The following is a 15,464-nucleotide window of genomic DNA, read 5'->3' on the forward strand; positions in this document are numbered from 1 at the left end:
GAGAGTTAATTATTACCGGCTGAGGTTCAGTTTTCCTTTGCTCTCCTATGTCTCTTTGGGTAAAGATGGTTTTGGTTAGAAGTCAGTGGGAACTCCCATCACACACACTGACAGTTCTAAGGCACAGTGCTGGTGTGTGACTGGACGCTGGAAAGGTGGAGATGCCATCTGTCCCTCCTCATTTCAGTGACTTCCTGGTAGCTGCTGCCTCTTCTAACACTGCATAGGGAAACTAGAATAAAGCCTTGCCTCTTTGATCTTTGCGTTTGGAAAGGCTCACCCAGCTTTTCTGTTGCTATTCTGTAGTTCAGCCAATGCCACCCCTGAATTTGAAGGCCGAGGAGGTGATGACCTTGGCACAGAGATTGCAAACACGCTGTACCGGATATTTAACAATAAGAGCAGCGTCGACCTGAAGTCCCTCTGCATTAGTCCTCGGGAGCACTGCTGGATCCTCTACGTGGATGTGCTGGTGAGTGTCATGTTGCTGTACCAGCCACACTCTCCCTTTGCTGTAGACCAGCTGGCCTACTTTCATCCTAGTGCTTTTTCCCTCTTCACATGGATGTTTTGACTTCCAGGGTGAAGATTAGTTGGGAAACGATGGTCTGCTGTCATAATTTTTTATTAAGTGTAACATTCATGTAAAAAAAACCTATTACTGTTAAGTTGATTTTAACTGCCCTGTAGGATTTACAGGGAGCAGCTGGTGGATTCAAACTGCTGACCTTTTGGTTAGCAGCCAAGCTGTTAACCACTGTGCCACCAGGGCTCCAACATTCATATGGTAACATACATATAATACCATCCTATACTAAAATTACAGTCATATCATGGTAGTACTTTAAGTTATCCACAGAAGTTGTCAGGGGAGAAACAAAAAGACAAGAGATGCCCTCTAGATGGAGCCAGACAGAGTTGATGGGCAGAGTTTGGACAAGTTGGCATATTCTGCTTGGAATGATGATAAGCTCTTTCCATGCATTTTTATTTAAAACTTAGAAACCCTTTGAGAGTGGGCACTATTAATTTTCCCCACTTAAAGTGAGGAAACTAAGACGCAGAGAGGTTAAGGAACTAGTCCAAGGGGTCTCAGCTGGTGAGTGGTGGTATTCGGCCTCAAAGCCAGGTCTGTTGGATGCCAACACCTGCTCTTGACCTCACTCTGCCATCCTCCCTTGAAAGCACCCTAGAGCCTGTGTGCTCTGAGCCCTCGTTTCCCAGGTGAGGACGCTGAGCCCTGCCTCCTCCTCCCCCTCCTCCTCCTCCCGAGTCTGCTCCTCTGGGAGTCTTTTCTAGTCCAGCCCTCCATTCCCTCCCTGGTGCTTTCTCTCCCAAATACTCCTCTCCCCGGTTTTCAGCACTTCATAGAAACTTCTCTGTGCAGCTCTAGTTTTGCTTTTGTATAATAATGTAGCAGTCAGTTGCTTGTTCATGTACGGGCTCTGGTTGGGTCTGTTTTATTCCTTTTCATTAAATTTTACAGACCTTGAGATTAGCAACTGCGTCTTCTACCTCAGATGGAAGACACAAGGCTAAGCCATTGACCACACAGATTCTTTAATGAATCTGGTGATAAAGTAGATCTTGTGGACTGATAGTGAACTTCGTGAAGAATGGCCTGACTGTCTCTAAATGTCAGCCCCATATGAAACAGGGGAAGGCTTTCTGGATATTTTAAAATTAATTTGATAATGGATGGAGCACAGTGAAAAGACAGCAATGGTTACCATCACCCAGCAGGTTTCTGTTAGGGCTATTCTATTCAGAATGTTTATGCTAATATGTAGAAGTCCATTTACTTTTTCCTCGTCTGTAATAAGCCAGACTGTACCTTATAGTGTGGTTCCTGCTAAGCCAGGTAATTTTGCAGTCCTGGTTTTGAGAGGGCAGGAACTGGGAGCCTACACTCCTTACCCTTACGAGGCTCCATAGCTGCCCAGGGACATGAACTCTCAAGTTTCATCCTGTATCTGAAGAACATTATCCTTTGCCTCACCTCCCCCTAAAAAAAAGGGGGGGCGCAGAGAGAGGTGTGACTGTGGGCACGGCTGAGAAGAGGCTGTCCTGATGGAAGAACTGTATCCTGAGTGTTCCTGAGCCTGAATTGTAACCTGTTACTTCTCTAATAAGCCCCATAATCGTGAGTGTGGTCTGTGAGTTCTGTGTGGCCATTGTAATAAATTATCAAACTCAGCAGAGAAGTGGAGAGAGCCGTGGGAGGGACGGTTAGTGTCAGAATTGGTAAAGATGGCAGAGAGAGGAGGCATGTCTGACCTCTGCCTCATAGGAATCAGCCTTGGGCTGTTGATATTGATTCTCCTTCCCTTTTGTAAAGTTAGAGGAGGTCAGATGCCTCTACTACACCATTTTTACAGTTAAAGGATGTGATCTCATAGAACCCCCACAGCTGCCCTGTAGAGAAGTATGGGTTTGCTTTACTGAGGGGGAACTGAAGCTCAGAGGACATGCAGCCAGCAGGGGGCAGAGATGGGTGTCAGACCCCCATTGCCTGACACCAGAATGCACCTGAGTTCCCCTTGTGTGTGGTGACCCGTGAGGAGTCTGGACTGGCAGTCCTGGGCCAAAGGCCAGCTTGTTCCTTTGCAGCCTGTGAAGGGAAGCAGGCTAACTGGCACCTGTCCTTCTGGGGGCCCCTCAGCAGGTACTCAGGGTTTAGCATTCTGCCCTCTTAATTTCATTTCTTACTGATGAGCTAGAATATTGGAAAGCAAAGTATATGTCTAGCCTTACTGGGCCATAGCACAGGACAGGAGAAAGAGCACTACACTGGGAATCAGGCTGCTGGGCCACCTGTCGGGTAGTGGGGGTGAGGTGCTCTCCGGGGTTCTCTCCAGCGTGGAGGGTCCACGACTACCCGAACAGACACCAGCGTTTATATAGCACTTTTTTTTTTTGCATAAAGCAACTACTGTACTGTGAAACAGCAGAGCATAAAGCAGTAGGCTTCAGCCCTGGCTGATGGTCAGGGCCACCTGGAGACTGAAATAAAGTACAGGCACCCAGGTGATTCTGATGCACAGCCAGGTTAGGAACCTGCTGTCAGTGGTGAAGATGAAGACCACGTAGCAGACAGCCTCAGAAAGTCCACGAGGGATAGCCAATGGGCAATGAAAGGGCGAATTAGTGTTTATTTAAAAACACTTAGCCAACACTTACTATGCACCAGACTTCTAAGGGCTTTATAAATATCTCATTCAGCCTTCATAAGGACTTTGTGAGATAAGTATGATTATTATCCTCCCCGAGGCACAGAGAGGTTAAGTAACACCCAGGGTCACGCAGCTGACTGCTGAAGACAGGACTTCAATCTGGGCAGTCTGGCTCTGGCCCAGGTGCCCTTCACTGTGCAGCAGTCTGTATCAGAACAGTCACCAGTGAAGAGAAGCTAGTCCAGTTGCTAGGTGAGTGAGCTGCAGTTGCAAAGGGACTGGTGATATGTTAATAAGCAGCGTTATACAAGGCTGCCCACCACCTGTCTGTTAGTTTGTCGTACTGTGGTGGCTTGTGTGTTGCTGTGATTCTGGAAGCTATGCCACTGGTATTTCAAATATCAGGAAGGTCACCCATGGTGGACAGGTTTCAGTGGAGCTTCCACACTAAGACAGACTAGCAAGAAAGGCCTGGTGGTCTACTTCTAAAAATTAACCAATGAAAACCTTATGCATCATAACACAATATTGTCCCATGTAGTGCTGGAAGGTGGCGCAGGGCCAGCCAAGGTGTTGTCCTGTTATCCATAAGGTCACAATGAGTTGGAGCCAACTTGAGGGCACTAACAACAACATGTAAGACTGTAGGAGAGGTATCTAGACTTGAAGTTTGCTTGGAAAACTTACGGTTGGGAATTAGAGGTTTGCACTGGGTATGAATGAGGTGCATGAATGAAATGTTCCAAGTATAATTGTTGACTTTGAATTAGTTGAGTTGGGAAGGCCCAGGCTTTGTTTTCTGCAAATCATTACCAGGCTGTCTCTGCATGGCAGCCCCTCTGGGCTCTGGGGATAAGGAGATGACCAAAACTGACAGGGTCTCAGCTCTCAGGAATTCACCGTTCACATGAAGAGGAGCAGACTCTAAAAAAACACAGCAGCAACAACCAGTCTTAGCTTTTACTGTAATGAATTACAAAGCGTAGTATTCTAAGTAACACTCACAGCTGTGAGCCTGGTAGCAACTGCAGCATCCATGGCTGTCACTTACTGCTTACCTGAAGTCCAGGCAGTATGGTAGCAAAGGCTGGAGGAATACTTGCAATGCAGTGGGGAGGTACCTGGGGCAAAATACAGGTGACCAAACCTTCTTCAGCACAGAGCCAACTGGCTGGTGGGCCTGTGAGCAGAGATCCCCACAGGAGGCACCAGCTGTGCCATCTCATGCCACTGCCCATGAAGCACAGCCAGGAGAAGGTGCTTGTAGTTCGGGTGGTTGTACTGTGAGTGGCAGTGAGATGTGTTCACTGCAGGACTAGCCAGGAGAGCAGCCGCGCTGGTGGGCCTTTATTTTATAGACAGACTCAATCAGCATTGCTTAGGAATCCCTCTCCTTGGGCTTGAACAACACCTCAGGTAATAAATGATGTCTGTTTTTTCCTCCTCTCTCAATCCCTGTCTCCCTCAGCTGCTGGAATGTGGTGGAAACTTGTTTGATGCCATCTCCATTGCTGTAAAGGCTGCCCTCTTCAATACAAGGTAAGTCTTCCTGGAAGCAGGCCCACAGCCTGATGAAAACCTGAGCAGACTGGGGAGATTTCTATGCAGCTCATATAGTAAAGATAGCTAGGGGTTTTAGCATTGAAAAATGGTGGTATCTGATGTTACACTCCAGAAAAGAGAGATTTAGTAAGTTAAAACTAAATATATGTATATATTTCTGTACTCATTTTATGTATTGTTATTTTCTTAAGAAGGAGCTCTGGTGGCACAGTGATTAAACGCTTGACTGTTAACTGAAGGGTCGGTGGTTTGAACCTGCCAGCTGCTCTATGGGAGAAAGATGTGGCAGTCTGCTTCCGTAAAGATTACATACAGCCTTGGAAACCCCATGGGGCAATTCCGCTCTCTCCTGCAGGGTCGCTGTGAGTCAGAATCGACTCGACGGCAACGGGTTTGGGTTTATTTTCATAAGTGATTATGTATCATGTTGAAAAGTATTAGAAAACTACAGAGAAGCAAAAAGTAGAAATCAACTACAGGCAACTGTGCAAATAATATGACTGGATGGATCTCCATGGAGGTGGGAGTTTTTACCTGTTTTATACTCTGCTGTATCCCCAGCACCAGGAACACTGCCTGACACATAATAAGTGCACACATTTCTTTTTTTTAACATTTTGTTGTTGTTTAGGTGAAAGTTTACAGAGCAAATTAGTTTCCCATTCAACAATTTATACTCGGCTTGTATCGTGACATTGGTTGCAAACTCCTGAATGTGTCAGTGCTCTCCCCGCTTCCTCCCTGGATTCCCTGGGTCCATTCACCCAGCTTTCCTGCCCCTGCCTTCCTTCTGAACTTTGCTTTTGGGCAAATGCTGCCCTTTTTGGTCTTGTACAGTTGATTGTTCTGAGTTATACATTCCTCACTGGTGTTACTGTTTATTTTATAGGCTTATCTGTTGTATCGCTATAATGTGATCTCTGAGAGTGATTTCAGTTCCAAGTTTGAAGGGTGTCTAAAAGCCATAGTCTCAGGGGCTCCACCAGTCTCTATCAGACCAGTAAGTCTGGTCTTATTTATGAGTTAGAATTTCGGTCTACGTTTCTCTCCCACTCTGTCCATATCCTACTATTGTGGTCTTGATCAGAGCGGTCGGTAGTGGTGGCCGGGCACCATCTACTTCTTCTGGTCTCACGTATTTCTTGATTGCACAGATCAGTGGTTGAAAAGCAGGGTGGCAGCCTGCTCTTTGGTTTAAGTTAATAGCAGGAAATGGCTACGTTAGTGTGGTTCAGTCTCCCAGATGGACTGTGTGGCTAGGGACGTGGCCAAGCCTTTTTGGAATCAGTATTTCCTCTGACTGTTTGATTTATACCCTTTTCCCCTTCTATGTACCAGGTACTTTCACAAGAGTTTGGAATATTTGAAAATAAATCTATGGGTGGGGTGATCACTCCATCAGAGAGCTTATGTTAAGGTAGTGAGGGACCATAGGGTATTAGAAACTGAGGATTAGGAACTTCTAGGGAAATATCCTAAAGAAGTAATGGGACAAGTGAGCAAAGACGTTGATTCTAGGATGTTCATCACCACTTATTTGTAATGATGAGAAATTGGAAACAACCCGAATGTCCCACCAGAGGCAATTGAAATCCACATAGTTAGGGGTTTATTGATATGGAAAACCATTCACTAGATGAAGTCCTCTCATCTTGTTTTTGTTTGTTTATTTTGTTGTGTTTTGCTTTTGTTAATTCTTATATTTGATGTCTGGAAAAATATGTATACCCCAAAATGGCCGTTGTGCTTTTTTCTCAGTGCGTATGTTATTGGTTGATTGAACATTTATCTATATTTTAGGATTTTGTTATGGTGAATTTAGGCTACCTGTGTAATTTAAAACAAACAAAAACAAAGTTAAATAAATTTAGGGCAGAAAATTGCAGGATGGAGTGTTTGCCAGGAATGAAGTTTGTAGAGTCCCCTATGCCTAGCTGAGACTAGTTGCAGTGTGGGCCTGGTGCTCATGACTACTATGGGGGCTGGCATGTTGGATCTTGTGTGCCAGGCCCCAGCAGCAGCAGCCTCTGCTTGGGCTCAGTTGGAGCAGGAGAGGAAGTTGCCATCTGTCTACCTCGAGCCTCAGAAATGAGTCTCTGTCTGCCAGCTGGTGTCCATGGACACCAGGGCAGGAAGAGAGATTGGGAGCCAGACAAGGCTGTGTGACTGTGGCGGAGGTGTTGGGCAAACTCCGTACATCAGGATGGTAAAACCCAGCTGCTCAGGTTGAGGAGGACACCTGTCATGGGCACAGCCATAAGCCTCACTCCCAGACCTAGAACTCCCTGCAGGCAGCAAGGGCCCAGTGTGAGGCATTGGATCCCCTGGTACTTAGAGGGACCTTTTGCACAGTCAGAGTCCTGTAGAAGGTGTAGAGGCCATCTGAGGGTATTCTCTGATCCTTCTGCCCAGCCATATTGTGGCAAGAGGGTTGGGAAATTGGGAGACACAATGTGTGTGTATGTATTTTTTAACATACCAGTATACCCAGCACATCAAACTGGCTACCTGACTTGTTCAAATAGGATATTTGCTGGTTTGGGAGATGAGCGAATGAGTTACTCAGTACTTAAACACCTAAAAGGCTCCTGATGTGGAGGTCCAGCCAGGGCAGATCCCAGCAGGACTTCTTGGCTTTTGTGGACATTCTCTGGCTAAAGCTCTTCAGCTCTAGACACCGCCTTGTGTAGGGATGGCCTAGGGGGACTTTTGTTAGAGAAACTGGGAAAGGCGCCAGCATTGTTTCCATTACAGTATCTGGATGTACTACCTCTTCCTTCCTGGTTCCTCCAGCCTAGGCTGAAGTGAATTGACTTTATGGGTTAAATGTATTTTCCAGCATGCCAGAACCTCCTGTTCCCCATGCAGTCACTACTCCCACAGAGGAGAACCACTGTCCTAACTTCTGACCCAATAGATAAGTTCTGTACTTGATATGAATGGAATCATGCAGTGTGTTCTCTTTTGTCTGCCTCATTCACTGAGCATTATGTTTTGAGACATCTTATTGGTGCCTGTAGTCATAGTTTGCTTTTTCATGTATGTTGTTCTATTGTGTAAGTATGCTGCGGTTTATTTATTCATTCTACGGTTGATGGACATCTGGGTAGTTTCCAGTTTGGGGCTATTGCAAATAGTGCCGGACATAAGCATTCTTATATGGGTCTTTTGGTGCACATATTTAGCCTTTCCTGTTGGGTAGGAGTAGAAGTTCTGGATCCTAGAGTATGGCCTTATTTTGTTTTAGTAGATACTGCAAAACCAGTTTTCCAAAGTGATATTCCCACTAGCAAGGAGCCCTGGTGGTGCAAAGTTAAGTTCTTGGCTGCTAACCAAAAGTTTGGCGGTTCAAACCCACCCAACAACTCCACAGGAGAAAAGATCTGGCAATCTGCTCCCATAAGGATTACAGCCTAGAAAGCCATATGGGGCAGTTCTACTCTGTCACTTTGGGTCACTATGAGTCAAAACTTGACAGCACCTAACGACATTCCCACCAGCAATGTATGAGAGTTTTGGGTTGCTCCACATCTTTGCCAACACTTGCATTTTTTTGTCTTTTTAATATTAGCCATTCTGGTGTGAGTGTTTCTTGGTATCATATTGTAGTTTTAATTTGCATTTCCCTGATGAATATTTAAGCTGAACATCTTTTTGTGTGTTTATTGGGTCCCTGGATAGCCTTGTGTAGGAAGTCATCCCTGTCAAGTCTCTTGCCCATTTTTCTGTTGAGTCGTCTATCTTTTTCTTTCTTCAGCAGGAGTTCTTTGTGTAATCTGTCAGCTATATATATTTGCAAATATTTTCTCCCACTCTAAGTATTCTTTTTAGTTTCTAAATGATGCTTTTTGGCAAACAGAGGTCCATAATCTTAATACAGTTGAATCTACTGATTTGTTTTATTTTTTCATTATAGGAAGCACTTCTTGTGTCCTGTTCAAGAAATCTTTGTCTGCTCCAAGGTCACAAAGATACTCTGTTTTCTTCTAAAAGCTTTATTGTTTTTATTTTTCACCTTTACATCTGTAGCCCATTGGCATGGACTTTGTGTATGGTGTGAGGTAGGGGTTGAGAGTAATCTTTCTCCATGTAGATATCTGATTGGCCCAGAATCATTTTTTCCTCACTGCAGTGTCACTGGTGTACTTTTGACAGAGATGATGGGGACGAGGATGATAAAATACAGGCACAGCATGACTTCTTTTGTGAGACACAGGAATTACAACGCCTATTTTTATTCACAAGAAAAGAAGTTATCTTTCTTCCTCCCAGTAAGTGGGAATTTTAATTTTACTTCTGTTTCTAGGATACCAAAGGTTCGCGTCCTGGAGGACGAAGAGGGGTCAAAGGACATTGAACTTTTCGATGACCCGTATGACTGCATCCGGCTGTGTGTGGAGAATGTCCCCTGCATTGTCACTCTGTGCAAGGTATGAGTTTATATGTAATGGGTTATGTCTTCCTTATAGGAAGGTTACTTAATACACTGGGAAGTTATAATTTCATATATAAATGATTTTAACCCAAATTCAATAATTTGGTCAAATGAGAAGAAACTATTACTATGAACAACTCTTTTTCTTTTTAATTGGCTGATGTGATGAGGACACAGAAATATAGGAGTGGGTTCAGAGTAATAATAGCCAGAGTTTGTTATGCTCCTTCTCTGTGCCAGGCACTTCACTGAAGCACCTTGTATGCATTGTTCTTATAATTCCCTCAACTCTGGAGTCTGGGGTGGTTGAGTAGTAAGGTCCCAGTCATATTACCAGCCCTGCCTCCAGCAGGCTTCCTGCCTTGAGAGTTAACACCATCCCCAATATGGGCCTCAGTGTCCATATCTATGAAATGAGGGGGTTGGAGCAGGTCCTGGGCATCTAATATGTTAGGTGTGGTTTCTATGTTAACACACAGGTCCGTGGGCCTACCACCTGGCTTATGCTGATGTGTAACTAGCTGGCACCACCCAAGGCTGTGCAGACGGCCCCGTATCGGCTGGGATTGTCACTGATTCCACACAGAATTCATTATGTAACATTGACCACGTCAGGTTTCATTGCACTGAAATCACATCCTGAACCTGGGGTGTATCGTGAAACTTTCAGACAGAAGCACGTTGGAACTGACCAAAAGTGCTTGTACCTGTCTCCTTGAGCAGTCCCTGAACATGGACCCTCTAGACTTACCCTTCTCATCAGTGCAACATCCATGTAGCCCTTTGCATGTATTTTCCACTCTGCCCCTCTATTACAAACCTTGGTGGTCTGTCTTATCTGCCTAGGTCTGCTGTAACATAAGTACCACAAGTGAGTGGCTTTAAAGAACAGAACTGTGTTTTCTCACAGTTCTGGAGGCTAAAAGTCCAAAGCACGGTCTCAGCCATGTTGAGTCTTTCCTTGTCAGTAGCTTTGGGAGTTCTTTGGTTCCTTGGCAATCCTCACCTAGCATCTGTCTTCCCCAGTTTGTATGTGCGTCTGTGTCTAATGTGCTCTTTTTATAACTCAGAAGTGATTAGGTTTAGGTTACATCTACACTGATACCGCCTCACTGACATAACAGAGAAAACTTCGCTTCTAAACAGGGTTACATCTACAAGTATTCCAAAACCCGTTGCCGTTGGGTGCATTCTGACTCATAACAACCCTATAGGACAGAGTAGAACTGCCCCATAGGGTCTCCAAGGCGTAGCTGGTGGATTTAAACTGCCGACCTTTTGGTTAGCAGTGGAGCTCTTAACCACTGCGCCACCACAAGTATTGGGGTTGGAATTCCACACATATTTTGAGGGACCCAATTCAATCCATAACAGTGGCTCCTACCTTGAATGGTCTCTGAGTTACAGTTCTAGCCTCCCCCTAGCCCCATGTTGCCATTTCGTGTTGCTGTTACCACTGCTCACACCATGGCCTGAGATAGGATTGCTGAGCATTCCTTTCAGATGTTTTATGTGTAAGCAGAATCTAACATAAGATCTTGAATGGGCGATGCAGGCCCTTTGCTGGTATAGATATTCCCACCCTGAGGCGGTACAGCGGTGACCTGGATGTGTGTTCCCCATGTGTGCTGTGCTGCCCCCACTTTGCAGATCGGCTATCGGCACGTGGTGGATGCCACTCTTCAGGAGGAGGCCTGCTCCTTGGCCAGCTTGCTAGTGTCCGTGACCAGCACGGGGGTTGTGACGTGCATGAGGAAAGTGGGGAAGGGCAGCCTGGACCCAGAGAGCATCTTCGAGATGATGGAGGTGAGGCTCTAGTTCTGAGGCAGGTCACATCCTGACCCCAGACTTGGAGCTTGGTGAACGGCTGGTATGAGCCGGAGGTCTGTGGATCTACCCAGGGGTGGTGGGGCGGGGGCCTCTGGGCGGGTTGGCAAGGAACCTGCAGTAACAGTTGCTCATCCTCAGCCAGTTCCTTCCCCTCTCTGATCCCAGCGTTCACATTTCTGAATGAGAGTGTTGGGATTGGATAGAGTCACGTGCAACTCAAAAGTTCCAAGCTTTTGTGATTTGATGAGGGAAAATTGAATTCCTGACTTACTGCTTCCTCTTCTTTGAAGGGCGTGAGTACAGGTGGAGCCAGGGGCCTGAAGGATGGCGTCCCCCCATTCTTCACAGGCCTGGAGGTGTATAAATTGAGACAAATGGGAATGGGGGGACATCCTCCCAACCACCTCAGGGGGCATGGGTTGCTCCCCTCGGGTCCCCTCAGCCCATCTGGCAGCACCATTAGGGCGCTTCTCCAGCTGCTCTGTACTGATTGTTCACTGGGTCTGTCTCCCTCACTGACCTGGGAGCCCTGGGGGGTGGGACCAGGGGGACCAGGTCCTGCTCACCTGTGTCTTCCCAGGCCTTTCCCAGTATCCACCTCCACTTTCTAGGAGTCTTTGGGGACCAAGCTACTGACTGACTGAATTGCCAGGAACAGAGTTAGCTGGAGCTGCTTTTGTGTGTGTGTGTGTTTATTTTATGTAACAGTATACCACAACACACACCCAGAGATCATTGTTTAACAGCAAGCAAGGCTGCTGTCTACCTCTTCCTTCATCCATAGAGACAATGACTTTCCACAGCAGAATTCGAGCACTTTATGTCTATTCTCTGTCATCTTATTTTAAAAAACAAAATGGGTAGTATGTATAGCGTTGAGGACCAGAACATGGACTCTGAAGACATACTGCCCCGGCTTCAGATCCTGGCTCTGGGCCGTTGTGTCACTAAACATCTCTGCCACAGTTCCCTCACCCACAAAATGGGGGTAACGGTACTACAGACCTGCCGCTAAGTGTTATTAGAGTTAAGCGAGTGTGTAGGTGGGAAGCATGTGACAGAGGGTCAGACATCTGGGTGCCTGGTAATGGTTAACTCCTGTTCTCTGTGCTCCATTTGGCACCCTGAGTTCAGGGTCCACAGCTGTGCATGGCAGCGGGTATCGTTCATGGTTGGTGGGTTAATTATTTTTAAACAAAAGCACTTAAAATGCTTTATAATTTCTGCCAAAGGCCTCCCTATATCAGTGGCTCTCAAACTTTGTTTTAGAAGGAACTCACCCCAAAAGGGAATTTTATGAGAGTTTCCAGTATCTAAACAGCAAAAACAACAAACAAATAATAGCTAAAATTTACTGCGTGCTTACTGTGTGCCCGACCCTGTTTTAAGTACTTTGAACATATTATCTCATTTAATTCTCAACGATCCTGCGAGACGACTACTGTTATTCTTAGTTTTATAGACGAGTAACTTGCCTATGGGTCTCAGAGCTCATAAATGCTAGGATTCAGGGCAGACTGTGCTCCACAGCCCCTACTTGCAGCTCCAGTGCCATTTCACCTTCGCCCCTGTGGCCAGGGAACCAGAGCTCTGTTCAGTGAACTGAGCCTCATTCTCCTCTGGGACCTCCGGGATGAAGTCTGCAAACCCTGCTCAGGGCCACGGCCCTGTCGCCCTGTCTCACTCTAGGTCTTGCAACGGACTCAGCATTCAGGAAATGCCTCTAACAGTGAAGCAGGAGCCTCGGGTCATTCCGTAGGCTGCTACCCCAACCTCTGCAATCTCCTTCCTGCAAGTCCACGTTCAAGGGTATTAAAGACCTCTTAAGTCCTAGTGTCCCACCTGCCTCCTCTGTCTCCTCCTCCCTCCTCTCCATTATGTGCATAACCAGTGCTCCCTATTTGATGGACTTTGACATTTTTTCTTCTGTAGTGTTATGATAAAAAGCTTTCCAAAGTCATTTTGGAACTTAACCTCGACTTTCTGTTTCAAAGCCTTTCCATTCAGCCTTTGGACTGAGATCTTTCCCTACGAGTTTTCAGTATTACTTGGAATCTTGTCCCATATCACAGAGGCCAGAGGAGAAGGCACACAGGCTCTGCTCTAGGGGGAACACATGCTCATGGGGGGATTGGGGCGCAGGGCTTAGGCCTGGGTGTCTTTCTCTCCGACTTCGTTGAGAATCGAACCAGCGGCAGAGTTGAATCAACTGCTGTGGGAAGATGGAAGACTTGATGGAATAGTTGGTTGGTTGTATTCTTAAAATGATTCAGGAGCCCACAGGCCTAGAGATTAAGTTTCATAGAGAAAGATTTGTGTATATTGGGAGGTTTTCGAGGAGCCCCGTTAGGGCTGTTGTGTAAGGGCTGGTTACTAAATTGGTGGGGGTGCCTGGCCTCTTGACCTGCCTCAGTTAGCCCCTCTCTGCATGGGAATAACTCCAAAGACCCCACACAGGCGTTGACTTTGTTCACATCTGAGCAGTTTATTACAGCTTGGTGGAAGGTGAGTTAGAAACTGCTTGTTAAATGTGTTCTGGCACCCTCTGCTCCTTCATCACGCGGACTCTGGATTCTCTGTGGGCTCCTTTTGCCTCACTGCAGTACAGTGTGACTAGGCTGTAACCCAAGTGTGGATTTGGTGGACAGCTTTGCTGCTTGTTGTAACAGCAGCAAGAACGCTAAGTGTGGGCTAATGGCTGAGGCAGCCTCTGCTCTGCTGCTTCCTGCCTAGGGGTCGGCATCTTTTTTACAGGATGGAGATTTTTTCCAGAATGCAACCATTACGTTAGGATTTGGGGTTTGTTTCTGTTTTAATCATATAAAGCCCTCTAAGGCAGGTGGAATGTGTAAACATTGGGGGGCTAGCTGGCAGAAAGGGGAGATTGTCCTGTCAGAGTGGGTGTGCCTCACCATTGGGTATACTCTCCCCTGTCCTCTGTCCTGCAGACTGGCAAGCGAGTGGGCAAGGTGCTGCACACCTCCCTGCAGAGTGTCCTGCACAAGGAAGAAAGCCTGGGGCCCAAGAGACAGAAAGTCGGATTCCTGGGCTGACTTGCACACCACACCCTCACCATGGATTGTTTTTTACTTTTCTTTTCACACCAAAGGTTGTATACATTTTTCTTAACTGTTGTGAATTTAAGGCAATATTTGCACCTGTAAAATTAAAGTCTATTTTCTGGTCTGGTTTGGTCTGGTGGAGTTCTTCAGCTGTAAATGCCATTTGGTAAGCCCTGGGGGTGTCCAGCCCTGCCTTGTGAAGGACAGCTGAATCCCAGGTCTGCTGCCAGGGCAGAGGCTGGGTCATGGGCCTTCCAGATCTCATCTCCTGCTGAGGGAGTTCAGAACACCAACAACAAACCAACTTGAGTGAAGACCTGGCAGAAAATGGCCTAAAGGAAATAACCTATGATGTGCTTTCTTTTCTTTTTTTTTTTAATTTTCTTTTCCTGTAGGGCTTTCAAAATAAGAATCCCGAGGAAAAGTTAATTCACCTTTTGTGTTTGGGTGCTCTGGAGGAGAAGGGAGGATGCACTCTGCCCTAGGTGGAGACGCAGAGCTTGGGCTGGTGAGCCTGCCCTGAGGCCTGGGGAAGCCCAGCTCTGCCTTCTGCCTGGGGAGAGATCCAGGTGGAGCTCCCAGGCCCAGGGATTCAGCCAGCGCCTTGGCCTTTAGCCCATCTTTCTTATCACTCTCTTTTTTGTTTATTGTTGTAGTTTAAATGAAGTTTACATTTCAAATTAGTCTCCCATACAAAAAGTTATACATATATTGTTATGTGACCCTAATTGCTCTCCCCATACTGTGACAGCACACTCCTCCTTTCCACCCCTGATGCCCTATGTCCATTCAACCAGCTCTTAACCCTTTCTGCCTTCCCATCTCTCCTCTGGACAGAAGCTGCCTGTTTAGTCTCTTGTATCTACTTGAGCTAAGAGGCACACTCCTCACGAGTATCACTTTATGTCCCACAGTCCAGTCCAACCCTGTCTGAAGAGTTGGCCTCAGATTGTTTTGTTCTGGGCGAATAGGGAATCTGGGGGCTTTGCTTTCCGGGGTTCCTCCAGTCTCATTCAAACCATTAAGTCTGGTCTTACTAGAATTTGAATTGTGCACCCCACCTTTCTCCTGCTCCATCAGGGACTCTGTTGTTTTCCCTGTCAGGGCAGTCATTGGTGGTAGCCGGGCACCATCTAGTTCTTCTGGTCTCAGGCTGATGAAGTCTCTGGTTTATGTGGCCCTTTCTGTCTCTTGAGCTAATACTTTCCTTGTGTCTTTGGTGTTCTTCATTCTCCTTTGCTCTACGTGGTTGGGACCAAGTGATGCATCTTAGATGGCCGCTGGTAAGCTTTTAAGACCCCAGATGCCACTCACCAAAATAGGATGCAGAACATTTTCTTAATAAGCTTTGTTATGCCAGTTGACCTAGATGTCCCCTGAAAGCATGGTCCCCAGACCCCT

At 46.4% G+C, this 15,464-nt stretch overlaps 1 protein-coding gene across 1 annotated transcript in view; it reads left to right on the top strand.

Moving 5' to 3' along the window:
* The window catches only part of EXOSC7 (exosome component 7), a 37,642-nt gene extending 23,456 nt beyond the window's left edge, over positions 1–14,186 (top strand). The window contains exons 4-8 of the mRNA XM_004368450.3: positions 307–472; positions 4,642–4,712; positions 9,043–9,166; positions 10,822–10,977; positions 13,950–14,186. Coding sequence (XP_004368507.1) covers positions 307–472; positions 4,642–4,712; positions 9,043–9,166; positions 10,822–10,977; positions 13,950–14,054 — 622 coding nt within the window. The 3' untranslated portion in view covers positions 14,055–14,186. The remainder of the gene's footprint in view (positions 1–306; positions 473–4,641; positions 4,713–9,042; positions 9,167–10,821; positions 10,978–13,949) is intronic.
* The last annotated feature ends 1,278 nt before the right edge of the window (positions 14,187–15,464 follow it).

This window comes from Trichechus manatus, unplaced genomic scaffold, assembly GCF_000243295.1.
Source record: "Trichechus manatus latirostris isolate Lorelei unplaced genomic scaffold, TriManLat1.0 scaffold00001, whole genome shotgun sequence".
NCBI lineage: Eukaryota > Metazoa > Chordata > Mammalia > Sirenia > Trichechidae > Trichechus > Trichechus manatus.